This window comes from Solanum stenotomum, chromosome 12, assembly GCF_019186545.1.
Source record: "Solanum stenotomum isolate F172 chromosome 12, ASM1918654v1, whole genome shotgun sequence".
In the NCBI taxonomy this organism is placed as follows: Eukaryota; Viridiplantae; Streptophyta; class Magnoliopsida; order Solanales; family Solanaceae; genus Solanum; species Solanum stenotomum.
The window spans coordinates 16,138,352-16,154,055 of record NC_064293.1 but is presented as its reverse complement, the minus strand read 5'-3'; the positions used below and the strand labels follow the sequence as shown (position 1 = coordinate 16,154,055).

Sequence of the window (15,704 nt, the reverse complement as noted above, 5' to 3'; positions counted from 1 at the left end):
CATCTTCTTCAGTAGCTCCAGGGTGAGTGTCTTTGGGACCGCTATTGGCTTCTTGATTGAAAAAAGAGCATTTTTCCATGTATCTTCTAGAGGCTCGTAGTCATATCATTCTTGAAGACGACATGTTCCTTCCGCACAACAACTGCCTTTTTACTTATAACATCGCATTTTGTCATCTTTGCTGCCAATTCCGCGTCTAGTGCCGCATTTGCTGCTCGTGCAACCGCGGTGGCAAATCCACTTCTATTCTCCTTTCTCTGGTTTCTTGGATCTCTCACATGAGCCGCTGCAATTCCATCCTCAAATCCTCCTCAGTTAGCTCTATGTCGATACCCTTGCCTTTTTCCATCTTAGCAGCAATTTCACCTTTCATGAGATGATAGAGTAATATTTTAGGATTTGGTGGTAGAATTTTATTCTAGCTGAGAAACTTAGGACTCATGGAATTTTGGTCGGACATTTGGTAGTGACTTGTATTTGGTATCGGGGAAATTTTCATAAAATTTTTTAAAAGGAGTGGACTAAAAATGTCCTCATTCAAAGCAACAATATCACATAAATAGTTAAAGCACATAAGTAAACAAACAAATATCGTGTCCTAAATATGCGAATTGAAGGATGTATATGTTTCTTTAAGCCAATTCATTATCCCCCAAAATACTTCATTAATAACATTCAAAAATGTTTGACAAACACAAAATTAGGGAAATGAGTTCGGAAAGTAAATTACAAAACAAAGTACAAATAAAGCAATCCCACACAGGGGATGATAACAAACTTCAAGCTCATCCTGAACTTTCACCAAGTCTGGTCCTCTTGGCGATGCTGACATCTTCCCACATAGCATATTTGTTCGCCCATAGGTGATCCCTAGCCAACCGAGCCCCTTCTTGATGTTTGAACCTCTCGATCGATTGAATCTGCTGCTCCATGTTATCATCTAGTTTTGATATGCATTGCCTGGCTCTTCGTAGATCTTGCTTCAACTGAGCTATGAATTTGGCGTCCTCTGAATGTTGGCATTGATGGTCCAACTCATTCTTGTCATACTTCTCTTGGAGTCAATGAAGTCGAATTTGATGTTTGGCCCCAACATCTATAATAATATGGGGAATATTTGGACCAAGCTCGATAGTTCCGGCGGGCTCTTCTTCAACCATTCTTTGTAATCCTTAGAACATTCAGGACGGAATCTGTTTGTACCAGTTCACCCAATATCCTTCGAGTCTTCCATGCTCTACGTATGTCTTTAGCATAAGAGACTCGTTCATTTTCGTGATCTGTTGGAAATTTCTTCATGTCCCCAATTTGGTAAATCTATTATTTCCCTCCCAGTTGTCTAAGGACTCGACCGGAAGCTTATGATCTAGTCCCTCTTAACTCGGCAAATATCAAGTAAGGGGTCTTTCACGCTCGAATCACCATTTGCTTTGTCGCCACTAGACTTTTTATTGACCACTGCACATTTTCTTCTATTTGCCCTTGAAGTCTTGGATACCAGAATTTTAAACCTCCAGTTTTGTTGCAATGATTATGGTACATCCACCAATCGTGACCTTCAAGTTCATCTAATCGTCTCAACGGGTCTGGTTCTTCTGGATTATGTGCTTTGATCAGGTGTCTCATCATCCACCACTGAAGTATTATGTTGCATCCCTAAAAGAAATGCTCTCCGCTTTGACATTTGTCCAAAGCCCTATAAATATCAGCCAAGATCATAGGTGCCAAAGTGTAGTACTTGGTTGCTGACCCGTAGCCCACTCCATAAAAGATAGCGTGAGTGACCATTACTACACTTGGATGGATAGTGTAGTTTGGTCCCTGGGGAAATACCATCGTCCCAAGTAGGCATATTGCAAAGGCGAGAGGACGTGCCTCCTTCCATTTTTCTCTTGAGACAAACTCTTCTTTGAACTTTTCATAGGCTCTTGCACGTCTGAATCGGTAGTAAAGCTTTCGAAGTGGAATGTTTGGCCCGGGTAACTTGTTCATCCAATCGGTTTTGACGAGTGACAGTTTTTCTTTGATTTCGGCAAAATCCCATGTTTTAGGAAAAAGAAGATCTGTATCAGGTTGATGCTTCCTCTTGTTGCACATATCGACACTCTCGTAACTTGCAAGGACTTCTTCAATAGTCGGCGTCATTTCCACTTCCCCGAACCGAAACACCATACTGTCACTATCCCAAAACTTTACCATTGTTCCAATTAAACCGGGTCAAGCCACCATTTCCATCAATAACGGGAGATTGCCTATGTGTCTTTGAACTCTTCTCTTGTCTCCGTTGTTCATGAACTTTCACCATACCTAGAGATAAGGATCAGGTAAGGCTGGCAACGGGACCGGAACCGGGACTACTGGACCGGGACCGGAACGGAACCGGGCACCACGATCTGGAACCGAACCGGAACCGGGACGGACCGGAACCGGTAATTCCGGAAAAAAATTAGTGTACCCGTCCCGAACCGGTACCGGACCGGAAACTGGGTCCCAAATGTTATAATTTATAAATTATAATTTTTTTATTAAAATTAAAAAATTAAGAACATTACACTTAAAAATTTATACTTTTAAAGTTTTAAATACAAACTTTCAAACTTTTAAAAGTATAAAAGTTTAACTATAAAACTATAAAGGTTTGAAAATTTAAATTCAAACTTTAAAACTATAAAAGATTAAATTTCACCATTTAAAAGTTTGAAAATTTAAATTCAAAGTTCAAACTTTAAANTTACTCAAATGTCCCGTCCCACCCTGTTTTCCTACAGTTTTATGATTCATTCTATGTTTACATTTATTACAAATAGCTTGTGTTTTATCCTCATTTTGAGTCATAAATTGCCACACAACTGATTTTTTAGCGCGTTCTACCTTAGTCCTAGGATGCACGGGGGGAACGGGAGCAGGACAACGAAAGGGAGCGGGAGCCGGGGAAGAGGGATTGGGAGTGGGACTAGTAGCCTACGGTGGCTCAGTTTCATCATCATCATATTCATCAACATTATTATCAAAACTATCAACATAAGCATTAACATCATCATATTCATCATCTTCAGGTAATTCCTCTTCAAAATTACCAAATCTTCTTTGTAAATGTTCATGATAAGGATCTAATCCACTATTACTATCAATATTAAAAACAGTTTCATCAACATGCGTATAATCATCCGTATTTATTCTTAATTGAGAATTTTTTTTAGTTTTAGATTGAGAAGTACTACCGGTTTTTTTATTTTTCTTGGATTTTGAGCTAGATAAATTAGTGAACGAATTAACTATGGTTGTTTTACCCTTTTCAATAATGTTTTTTCCGAAATTCATATTCAAATATAATAAGTGAGCAAATTATATATATAATACGAAAATGATTAGCAAAGTTTTAAACAAATAAATAACTAAATAAGTAGAGACTACAGATTAATTACTCACAAAATAAATAATTAAATGCAAACAAATAAATAACTAAATGAAAAGTGAGTTGGAACGAATATACCAAACGTCTACTTAAAAAAGTAGACGTTGTATGACCGGAAGCCGAAAATTGAAAGTTGAATTTTGAAGCTCCAATTTCCAAAGATCAAATTCGTAATTTTAACGAGAATAAGAGAATTTAGAGAGTAGAGAGTAGAGAGATTAGAAGATATTTTTGTGAGTGAAAAGAATGAAAGATTAGGGATATTTATAGTTAAAAAAAAGGATGAAAATGTAGTTTTAAGAAGTTTGGGGTATTAAAAAAAGTTTGGGGGGTAGGGAGGTGTAAAATGGGGTTATGGGGGTGAAAGAGCCGTTGGTGGGGCCCAAAACCCGTTGCCCAACGGCTCTCAACGGCTATAAAATTTAAAATTTCAGATTAAAAAAAAAAAAATGTTTCGAACCGGACCGGAACCGGGAACGAACCGGGACTAACCGGACCGGGACGGACCGGTAAATCCCGGTTTCCGTCCCGTTACCCCTCCCGGACCGGTATAATACCGGATCAAACCGGTAATATCCGGAACCGAGACGGAACCGGTAACGGACCGGAACCGGTACCGGGACCTCCCGGTTCCGTTGCCACCCTTAGGATCAGGTATGGTCACCATTCGGGTTCTCAACGGCTCACATGTCGGATTCATCCTATAAGAAAAACGGACAAGGTAAGTTAACTCCCACCCCCACTTGATAATTGATTTGTTTAAATCGACATATACACCCTTGAATTAAACATATAAGCATGATTGTTTTTTTATTGGCAAATTGGGCCAAATAGACACAAGGTGGGCTTCTAATGGGCCCAACACGTTTTGGGTGTTGGGTCAACTTAGTTCAAAATGAACTAAAAGTTGGGATTTGGTTTCGCTCTACGCTAGTTGACTAAGAGTGACTTTTGAGAGACCGGGAACCCAAGTGGACAACTTAGGCTGGAACTCACAACAACCATTGGACGAATGACGAACCAATAAATTGTCGATCGTTTCGAAAAAGGGTTGAGTATAAAAAAAGTCCGGTTGTGGTTCCACAAAATCGTCCTTTAATATACTATGCATACAAGAGAATATGTTATGAAATGCAATGACAGTTATAAAAAATTTAAACACGTTAAGCACAAATAAGCAATTCAACAGTTAATCACAATTAATCAAATAGTCAAATCTTATGGTTAGAACTTAGTTAAGTTCTCCAGTAGAGTCGTCATTTCTGTTGTGCCGTAATTTTACTAACCTTTAGAAAAATCATTTTTTTGAAATGTTCTAAGTATAAAACAATTTGAGAAAAATACTTAAAAAAGAGTCACCACTTAATTTTTTAAAGAAATCAAGAAAACTTATAATTTGCAAAGATTAAAATAGGAAAAATCATTTGAAAATACCAAAAAAGGTTCGGGGTTCAATTTACACTTCGAGAAGGGTTTAAGCATTCGAAGTGCCCGCTAACATGCGGTTGACCTGCGACTTGACTAAAATATATTTGACTATTTTTAGAAAAAATAATGATTTAACATAAAAAATAATAACTTATAATATATTTGATTAAGAAAATAATTAAATAAATGACGCATTTTATTTCATTTTATTTTTTAGAGGAAGGGATCCAAAATGATACATTTGACTCGAAATTCAAGTGATTGGAATATTAATAAAACTAAATTAATTAGAATTTATCTAATTCATTTTGAAATAATAATTTAAACTAATTTAATAAATTAAAGCATGAATATCATTTTGAATTAATTGACTAAACTTTTTGAGAAAATGACTAAGTAAGTATTATTATTTTTTAATTAATTGTAAAGGTTTTGACTAACATTGTTAAAGTTTATTTGAGAAAAGTACTTTAACTTAAAACAATTTTTAAAATGAGTAAAATATGATTAAGCAAAAAGCATTAAAGAACATCTCTTTTAAGTACAAAATGTTTAACTTAATTGAAGATATAAAATTTTGACCAATATACTTGATCACTAAAATAAATGAACACAAAACATGAAATGTATTAAAATTAAACCAACACAAAGAAAATAACACATCTTTTGAGGAATTTAATTAAGCTAATTAACAATTCTAAGTTAGAGTTAATGATAAAAAAAAAAACAAACAATAAATAAAGACAATTAAATAATTTAAAGGTAAAGGAGAAATGAATTTGGGCCCCATTTTTGGGCCAATTTTGCTGAAAATTTTTGGGGTTAATACTAAACCCGTTTTTGTATACACCTGGTGTATATTAGTATATATTAGCGTGTATATCAGCCCTTTTCATTATTTCTTGCTTCCAAACACATGTGTTTCCCTTCAGCCCTATATTCCTGTGTTTTTTACCTGTATCTCTATATAGTGAGTGTATATTGTTGTATACAGCCCACTTTTTGGGCCTTTGGAGGCTCATATTTCAATTTCCAGCCAACATTTTGCCTTCAAGGACTTGTTCGTCGGCTCCGTTGCTAGTAATTAAGGGCTGACTAGAGGAGAAAACTTGGGCCTACGGGGTCCGATAAGCGATGCAAGGCCGAAGCTAAAGTCAATGGAACTCATTCGGAGAGATTACATGCACAAAGAAAGAAACAAAAATGATAAACAATAAGAAGAACCAATTGAGATTATGAAGAGGCAATAATTCAAAAGGGACTATGAGGAGTTCCAGCAAATCACTGCAATATTCTTCTATGTCAACAATTCACAACAAATCAACTTTGGCATTTTTATACTAAACAATTTAGTCAAGTGTCAGGTGAATAAGACAACCTGTTGCTTTAAATATTGGAACAGGAAGAAATTTAAAAAAAAAATTACAATAATACCATGTCGGAACGTGACACTCCGATCCAATAATACCGTGTCGAACGTGACACTCCGATCCAATTATACCGTGTCGAAACGTGACACTCCGATCCAATAATATCATTAATTTATCATTTATTATCATCACTTTTCAATTCATTAACAATATTTCATCAAGCTTTCTTTATTCAAGGCATCACTTCGATAGAGAGGGTTCAAGATTATAAATTCCATGGTTTCAGGATTTCAGACCAATCACAAACCACACAACCAAGCTACACAATCACACAATCAAGTACATAGAGAACTTCACAATTCATTCAATGCATATCAATCACTATTAAGAGTTTATCTATCAAATAGAATAAACCATAACCTACCTCCACCGAAGAACATAAGTCAAGCAACTACTTCTCCAATGCTTCCGAACCTTTCCAATCTATCAAGTATATATGCATAATTTGTAAGTTAACAAGCCTATAAATACTCATATTATTCTATGTCTAGCCTAGACCCAAAAACTCATCTAATTCTATAATCAATTTCCTAAAGTTCAAACCTAAAGGTTAGTCTTAATTCCTCCCATTAGCATAACTTTAATGTAATTCATATAATATACTACACCTTATATTTAATTACCTATCTCAATATATCAAATTTTAGTTTATAATATGGTAAAACTGAAACCACTGGTCACGATACCAGTGGCAGCCAACACATGAAACCACAAAATAAACTAACCAAAGAAAACAAATGTAACCCATTCCAAAATATGAACATAACAGTGACAATTCAATTCTATAAAACGTTCACCTGCAATCCACTCTTTAACTCAATAAACAATAATTTACCACTTATTGTTTTAGTACTTCACAATAATTTAATCAAACCAACCAACCATCAACTAACCATTGGCCCCAATTACTTTAGTTCCTGATTATTTTCTCCATTAGTCATATCAATATGCACACACTTATCAATTGCAGACTATCTTACTTATGATAATACACCTCATTCCTAATGTTGGATTATTAAATGGCCAATAATTACCCACCAAAGTTTGTCCCCTAGATTTAAGAACTAACATCTAAACTTAAAGGAAATTCAATCATTTATTTAGAATATAAAGTGACCCATCTTATCATTATCATGACCCACCCCTAAGGCAATTTTCCTAACTCAATTAAATAATCTCACTAGAAATCCGTGGGAGACAAATTTGTCTCCAACAATCCCACACCCAACGCCATTAATCACCAAAATTCAACCTAACACTAACATTGAAAACTCGTTCTTTTCAATTTCCCGTCTAATAACAACAATATAATAATAATAATCATAAAGCCTTTTTTAAGCCCTAATTATTATTTAAGCCTAATTTTGGGAGTGGTAGAAGTGACCCACTATTAATTATAATGTTATTTTCCTTAACCACCAACTAAATAAATTATAAAAACTACCCACTAATTTCATAATTGTAATTTCGAACAGTTCAAAATACTCATTTAGAGTCTATCAATAGAGTCTTTTATGAAATACAAAGTTCTAGTACTCAAAACGACCAAATGGGTCGTAATAAAGAAAAATATATGTGTGAAGAAACTTTGATCTAGTTCATGTTTAACAAATTTGTGTTGTCATTATCATCAGAGAATTATGAAGATGTTTGTCTTTCAATTATTTTTTTATAAAAAAATATTTTGAAATCATAAAGAACTTTCTATATCCTTTCCTAGTTATTATAATTTTCAAGGAAGGACCATTAACATTTGTGTTATAATATGATTCATTAATTTTAATGAGTCTTTATTTGTGTATGATGTGATTCATATACGTTAATCACATAATGGAGGAAATATGATGGTAATTTCAGTTTCTTCATATTTCACTCTCATACAGTCTAAGTATAATCGGATAAAATATATTTTTATTATTTAACTTTTTTCTACAAAATTCATGCATAACAACAACTCCTTTAAATAAATAAGAGTAGTTGTTTTGTCAAATGCATAACAACTCCTTTAAATAAATAAGAGTAGTTGTTTTGTCAACTTGGTGAATTTCATATTTTTAATTTGAGTATTATCGATATAAATTTTTAATATTGAAACTTAGATATAATTTATCTTTTCACGTTTAGAAATTATAAAGTAAAATAGATAGCCTCCTACACTTTAATCCTCTTTTGTACTTTTTATTTTTTTTTATCATTAAGAAATAAGAAATGAAAAATAAATAAACAAAAAAGAATAAGTAGAAAGGAGGAAATTTAGAAATTGAAAAGGATATATATTTTTTTATTATTTTTTTACTACTACTGTCATATATATTTTTTTTTTTTTAATTTAGAGTGTTTAACTATGAAATCATCAATAATTAAACTCATTAATCATTTTTGATGTCTTGAAAACATAATTGAAAAATATATTCAATATTTAAGTTAAAGGGCAAAAATATCCAAAAATAAACTAATTTATAATGTAAACATGTCTTTTTACCATTCTGACCAAATTATGGCCAATTTTTTATGGCCAAAAGAATTTTTCCTTAAAAATCTATGCTCAAACACTATTGTTGTCACTTGTTCCCATTGTTTTCTCACTTTGCTAATTAATCCTTGGTTCCCATAATGACTTCAATGATTAGTTAATCATTATTGAATAATTACTCACATAATTATTTCTCAATTATTACTAACTAATGATTCGAAGCAATGCAATAATATTAGTTCATTCAACTAATTTAAACGCTTATTCCCACAGGTCCTTTTTAGTCCTCATAAAAAATTTTAGAGTAAAATGATATAAACTTTGATTAATATTTTAAAATGTATTTTCTTTATCATATTAATATGAAAAAAGTTGCAATTTATAATACTTTTCATATAGATTTTAAATATCTAATTATTATTTTTTCGGAAAAGGGTCATATTTGTCCTTATACTCTTAGAAAAGGGTTATATTTACCATTCGTCATACTTTTTGATATATTTGCCCTTGCTATCTAATTTTGGGCACATATTTGCCCTTGGACAGTTAAATATCATGTCACCACTTTTATTTAACGTTTACGTGGCGCTTACGTATGAATATATTTTTATTATAATTAAAAAATTACTTTCTATTTAAAAGTTTACTTAATAAAATGTGACCTACCCAAACTCCTAACAATCTTGAACTTTTTCCCCAAACTCATCCTAAAACATCAGTATGATGTCACGGACCCAAAGAGAAATATGTGTTCAAAGTCGGTTGACAAGGGCAAATATATCAAAAAAATATGAAGAAGTATAAATGTAACATTTTTCTAAGAGTACAAAAATAAATATGACTCTTTTTCGTTTTATTTTAAAATATCAAATTAATGTAATTTAATTTAGCTTTGAAAATTAATCAAACGGATTCTCAAAAAGCGCAACATGACAACTCAAAAAAGACTAAAAAAACATATCAGTAGAAGAATTATAATTTATTACTCCAACTTATATCAATATATTTCTTATAATTTTATTATATTCAAGTGAATTTCGTGTAACTCGAATTATATTTAGAAACTTATCTAAATTAGTCCGACTTAATCATAGAAATTCGACGCTTACATATTCCGCATACGACGCTTGACTGCAGCCAATATGAAAGTTGAGAAATACAAATTTGTAATATACTATGAAGTAGTTCATAGTTGATAATTAAACTTATTGATGTCACTATAGGGATATTCCAATTTGTCATTCAAACCTTAATTATGCAGCCATTTTATTAATAGCAAATTTCAACTTCAAGCCGAAAAATTTAAGAGACAATATATTTGTTTGATAAAGACCGTCCATCGGCTGAGTCAGAATTTTTATTAAAAATAAAATTAATTTCTTATATTTATATTTGATGCGGTACATTTTTAAAAAAAAAATTAATTATATCATTTTTATTAATTATAAACCATCTTAATGTTAGTAAATAAATAATATTATATTTGATATTATCTCTTAATTTTTAAAATTAAATAATTATTTTTAATATAATAGACAAATAAAAAAATAGACGAGTAAAATATTATTAACCGATCATGGACCTCCCACGTTTATTTATATGGTCAATAGTTCTAGAGGAATTCAAATTCATCACACTGTAGAGGTTTCAACGTACAAAATATACATATATTTTTATGACCATTGTTGATAAAAATTCATTAATTGTTCTAATAATTAATTAAGAGGGGCACAAATATTTAATAGTAGTATTCTATGCCTATAAATATAGGATAGTTTCTATTCTTGTTCATCCAAGGTTTTTCTTTTTGAGTTTTTTTAATCTATTCACAATTTATTATAACAAAAAAAAAAAATCAATGAAGTTGCAGCTACTCTACTCTACCATTTTCTTGGTGAGTGGTATTTTTATGATTTTGAAATCCTAAATTAATATTTTAGTAGTAATTTACATTTCAAGTTGTCATTTCAATTTATTAAATGTAAAATTTAATCTATAAATTTATATTTGATAAAAAGAAAATCAATCATTTTGAATTTTACAAAAGAAATATTGTTTATGTTTGACCTAAATAAATTGTACGTGTCATGTGGAAGTAATGTATAAACAAATAACTTTACTACTGTTGTTGATTTATTGGATCAGTAGATCCGTGTATTTAAAAGTTTGTAGCAACATGTAATAGCAAATATTTCTTAATTAAAATATGAAGACATGTGATTTATTAATCGACATTTTAGGATGTTCAAATGTCTTGCTTATGAATTATATATGTTTTGCTCATTTGGTAAAATTGATAAGAATTGATAAAGTTCTTGATAATCATTACAAATTTTGAGATTTTTATGTTTTTGAAAAAAAAAATACAATTTAAAAAATTTAAATTACACATTCAAAAAAAATTCAATTTCATTTTTAAATAACTAATTCCAAATCATAATTTGAAATCATATCCGAATCCGCCTTATAGTTGACTTAATCAGGGGAGATACTGATAGAAAAATTGTTTATTGTTATATACATGCAGCTTACTTTTATAGCAAGTACTCATGCAGCTATATCTCCGGAAGTTTATTGGAAAATAAAATTGCCTAAAGCTCAAATTCCCAAAGTGATCAAAGATTTACTTTCCCAAGCAGGTTAGTTATAATTCGTTTCGATGGATATTGTTTTATAGAGTTAATGTCAGATATATTATAAGATCGCAAAATTGTTATTTAATTTTGTCCTCTGTAATAGTAAAATCATGATTAGTTTTTGTCTGACTAAAATAAATTAGGAATGAAGTTCACATACTTCGACAAAAAGAAGTTTATGATTTTATATTATAGTGAAAAAGTTACAGCGATTATACATCAAATTAACTAAGTATTAATTTTATTATTACATGTTTCACATATATGTCTTAATGCATAATTATATTTCTACAATTGAGGTTAATTAGCTATGTACTATCACTATGGATAAAAGTTCCATAAATATTTCAGATTATATGCATGCATCTAAATCCTATGCAATTTCATGTAGAAATTTATTCATCAGATATTATAGAGTAGGGTATGTTCCTAATAAAGGAAGATGTTTTTAGAAAATAATTGAATTTCTTACTGTTTTCTGGCAAAAAAATAGTATATATATATAATCTAAAAAAATATTGTGGGAGGTGGGGCGCTACGGGCTATGAGGTGTATTGGAGGATGGAGAAAACGTAATCTATGTGTGAAATATCACTTGTGAAACTTGTTTTTCATACTTTCACTAGCAGTAGCGAAACCAGAAATTTCATCCTTTGATATGTATAGTATAATTTTCTTTTTATAAAAGATAATTTTTCGGTGAAGGGTATTCAACCGATTACCATTTGTTCTATGTAGCTCCTCCATCGTCCAATAGGAAGTCGTCTTTCTTATTTTAAAAAAACTTATTTTCCTAAAAAAAAAATGTTCTCTAAAAATTTTGACCAACCAAACATGATCCTCCGTATCGAAAGCACCATTAGTCCAATTTGAAACAGACGAATTTAACTACACATATGAACCGTACAAGTATTAATTTTTTGGGTAGATGACTGCCCATCAGGGCCGGCTCTATGCTTCTTTGAATAAGGCATTGGCCTTAGGCCCAATTTTAGGGGGCCTAAATTTTTTAACAATAATAAATTTTTTATTTTTTTTTATAGAAAAGATTAATTAATTATAATAATATATATATATATATTTTTAAAACAATTATTATTTTATTCTCTTTAATCTTATTTAAATAGAAGAAATCAAAAAAATTGTTTTATTTTCTTACATTCTCTATGCTAATATTCACATTATTTTATTCTTTTTAACTCCTGTTACACTCTCTTTTTTAAATTTTTGATAAGTTAGAGTAATATTCTATCAAAAATATGAATCAATAGTCGAAAAGTGTTGAACAAAGTGAATTGTAAATTCTTTTTCTACTCTTCTTAGATTTTCAAGCATTACAACAAGCATAGTAAAATGTGGGGTATACAAAATTATCAACTTCTTGAATCAAATTCTATGTTAACAATTCATATAATAATTGTCCGAGTAAGAAAATGTTTTTCAACGTTGAATTGATAAAATTTTATCTAAAGCTAATAATTGAAAAAGGAATCGAATAAATCATTTATAAAAAAATATTAAGTATACTTTGCATTTAAAAATGTAAGTTTTTTTTTAAAAAAAAAAATTAATGCATATGAAGTTTATTTAGATTTTCGGCCTCTAGTTGAAATTTCGCTTTAGACCTCTGATTGCGTTGAGCCACCCCTGCTGCCCATATTTTGTTAACTATCCAACTTTTCTTTTGATGAAGACACTTATTCAACTATTTGAAAAAATTGATTGTTATTTATATGTTACTACAGATGATGGCATTCTTGACACAAAGAAGAAAGTATACTATGGTTTACACCAACATGGAGCCTGGATTTTCCATGCTGCTACCGAGGATGAGATTCACGAGTTAAAAAATGAGACCCCTACCCAAAGCGATCATCAAGATAACAATTTCCTTTACAAACCTTACTTCTTCGAAAAAGAATTAGTGAAAGGGAAAGTCATCAACTTTCCCTCTCTAAAGAACAAAAACAAAGCACCATTTTGGCCTCGACAATTTGTGGAATCCATTCCCTTCTCATCGAAAAAAATCCCACAAATTCTAAACTATTTCTCAATAAATAACAACTCAAAAGATGCTAAAACAATTGAGGAAACAGTCAAAGTATGTGAAGAACCCGCGATGAAAGGAGAGAAAAGAAAGTGTGCAACTTCTTTAGAGTCTATGGTAGATTTTGGGATATTCATGCTTGGAACAAACAATGTTAAGGTAGTTACAACAGAGGTACAAGGAGAAAATCAAATGGTGCAAAAATACACCATTAAAGAAGTCGAACTCATGGCTGATGGACTTAACATGATATGCCACAAACTTAACTACGCGTATGCAGTGCATTTTTGTCATGGTGGAGGAGGTACAAAGACATATATGGTATCGATGATTGCTGTTGATGGAACAAAGGTTAAAGCAATATCAATATGCCACAAAGATACATCTCTTTGGAATCCAAAAGGATTGCCTTTTGTAGTGCTTAATGCTAAGCCTGGTGCTCCCTCTATTTGTCATTACCTTCAAGATGATCAAATCGTTTTTCTCCCTTTTGTTTCATAAGTTCGATGTAAATATCAAGTGCAGGTAAATATATATAATCCTAGATTGCCCTTAAAAGAACACTTTGGTTATAGCCTTTGAGTACCTATGTCGTTTCCTGTAAATGTATGTTTTTTACAATAATAAATGGAAATCATGATTTTGGCAACATGTTGCAAAGTCATTTTTAGATTTTCTAATCGATTGCTCAACTTTTGCATGTTGGTATTTTGTCGAGCGTGTGTTATTTATACGTCCAATGTACAAAATACATACATGCAATACAATTGTATTTTTATATGCTAATGGTATGTTTTTGCTATATTGTCTATATTTTATAAAAAATATATATATATATATATTGATTTGCCAATTGTATGTTTTTACCAGATTGTGTATATTTGTATAAGAATATATTATAACTTATTGGAAAACAGGTTGTTTAGTAGATGAGATTCTGCAACTGTTTACATTCATTTTTGTTTCTTCACTTGGCAGAAGTTAAATCATAATTTCAACTTCAACACCAGGTTTTTATTCTTTTTTCTATTCTTAATGACGATAAAATCGAACTTGCTTGTTTTCCCTCTGCTGATAACCAGTACAGCCCACAAACACAAGTGCTGATTAATCCTTTACACGAAAGATTAGAGCAAATAAGCTCAAACTGAATGTGTTACTCCAACCCCTCAACCCACTCGTCTTCCGTCATATGCAGTGTTTTGAGTCCCAAAGCAGGGCGTAGCGCACCAAATAGGCTCCAGCACATAGATGAAAAGCATAAATCCATAAAGTCCCCTCAGAGGTAAAAGAGTGTGTTCTAGACTTGCACAATAATAAAACGGATGTTAATTTCATTTAAAAAGTATCTCAAAAGGATTAGTAGGTGGAGAACGATGATAGAAAGGATAATGATTTCATTAGACTTGCACCCAGTGCGTCGCTCGTCTTTATAACACTGCTCCTAAGCATCAACCACTTAGTATTCCCTTGTGGCTTTACGTTAATGCTTTCCCCAGTTACCATGTCATCTTTTTAAAGAAACATATTTGCACTAATCAGCATTAACACTTCCCCCAGTTACCATGGCATCTTTTAAATACACAGTTGCACTAATCAGCTATCTGAGAATGGCAGGAAGGCAAAACAAGCCAATTCCACAAGCCTAATCTACACATGCTTTCATAAATGTCTAGTTCGGATATTTTAATCTCTTGCCTAAAAAAACACACAATAATGACGCAATCAAGAACACATATTTAACAAGCTGAATGGGATTTCTACAGTTTCTTCACTAACTTTAGCATTCTACTAAAACTGAATCCACAGATAATTAGAATTACAATAATGCAGAAAAGAATTACTTACAATCAAAAACAAACCTCAGTTATTGCTTTATTCTAATTAAATATCCTACATATGCATCAACCAAAAAGAGAGGTAAATAGAAGTTGCAAGACTGGACCACTCGGATTGAATTGCATCACCTGTAATTTCATGGAAACGATGAACGCAATCTCACCTAACTTTAAGACTCGAAAAAGAGATGTAAGAACAAAACTGGACCATCACAGCCCAAAAATCTCAATCCAAAGCACCTCCGCTAACCCTCAACTAACTCATAGTCAATATCTAATCAATATCATCAGAAACTAAATCATACACCAACTAAAAATCTACTCCCATTACAATCCGAAACAAACATGAACTTTGAAAAGATGATATACGCAAACTGACCAGCTTTAACAGAGTGGAGTAATTAATATCATTGCAGAAAACATATACTCTAAAATTT

At 31.6% G+C, this 15,704-nt stretch overlaps 1 protein-coding gene across 1 annotated transcript; it reads left to right on the top strand.

Annotated features, from left to right (window-relative positions):
• Positions 1 to 11,267: 11,267 nt before the first annotated feature.
• Positions 11,268 to 13,975, top strand: LOC125847164 (BURP domain-containing protein 3-like). The gene is made up of 2 exons (XM_049526849.1): positions 11,268 to 11,385; positions 13,128 to 13,975. The coding sequence occupies exons 1-2, from the start codon at positions 11,268 to 11,270 to the stop codon at positions 13,928 to 13,930; spliced, it is 921 nt and encodes a 306-aa protein (XP_049382806.1). The 3' UTR covers positions 13,931 to 13,975.
• The last annotated feature ends 1,729 nt before the right edge of the window (positions 13,976 to 15,704 follow it).

Excerpts from the sequence above, each read along its gene's own strand:
- LOC125847164 (XM_049526849.1), top strand. The coding sequence starts at position 11,268 with ATGCAGCTTACTTTTATAGCAAGTACTCATGCAGCTATATCTCCGGAA. Across the intron at positions 11,386-13,127 it reads AGATTTACTTTCCCAAGCAG|ATGATGGCATTCTTGACACA; the intron begins GTTAGTTATAAT and ends ATGTTACTACAG.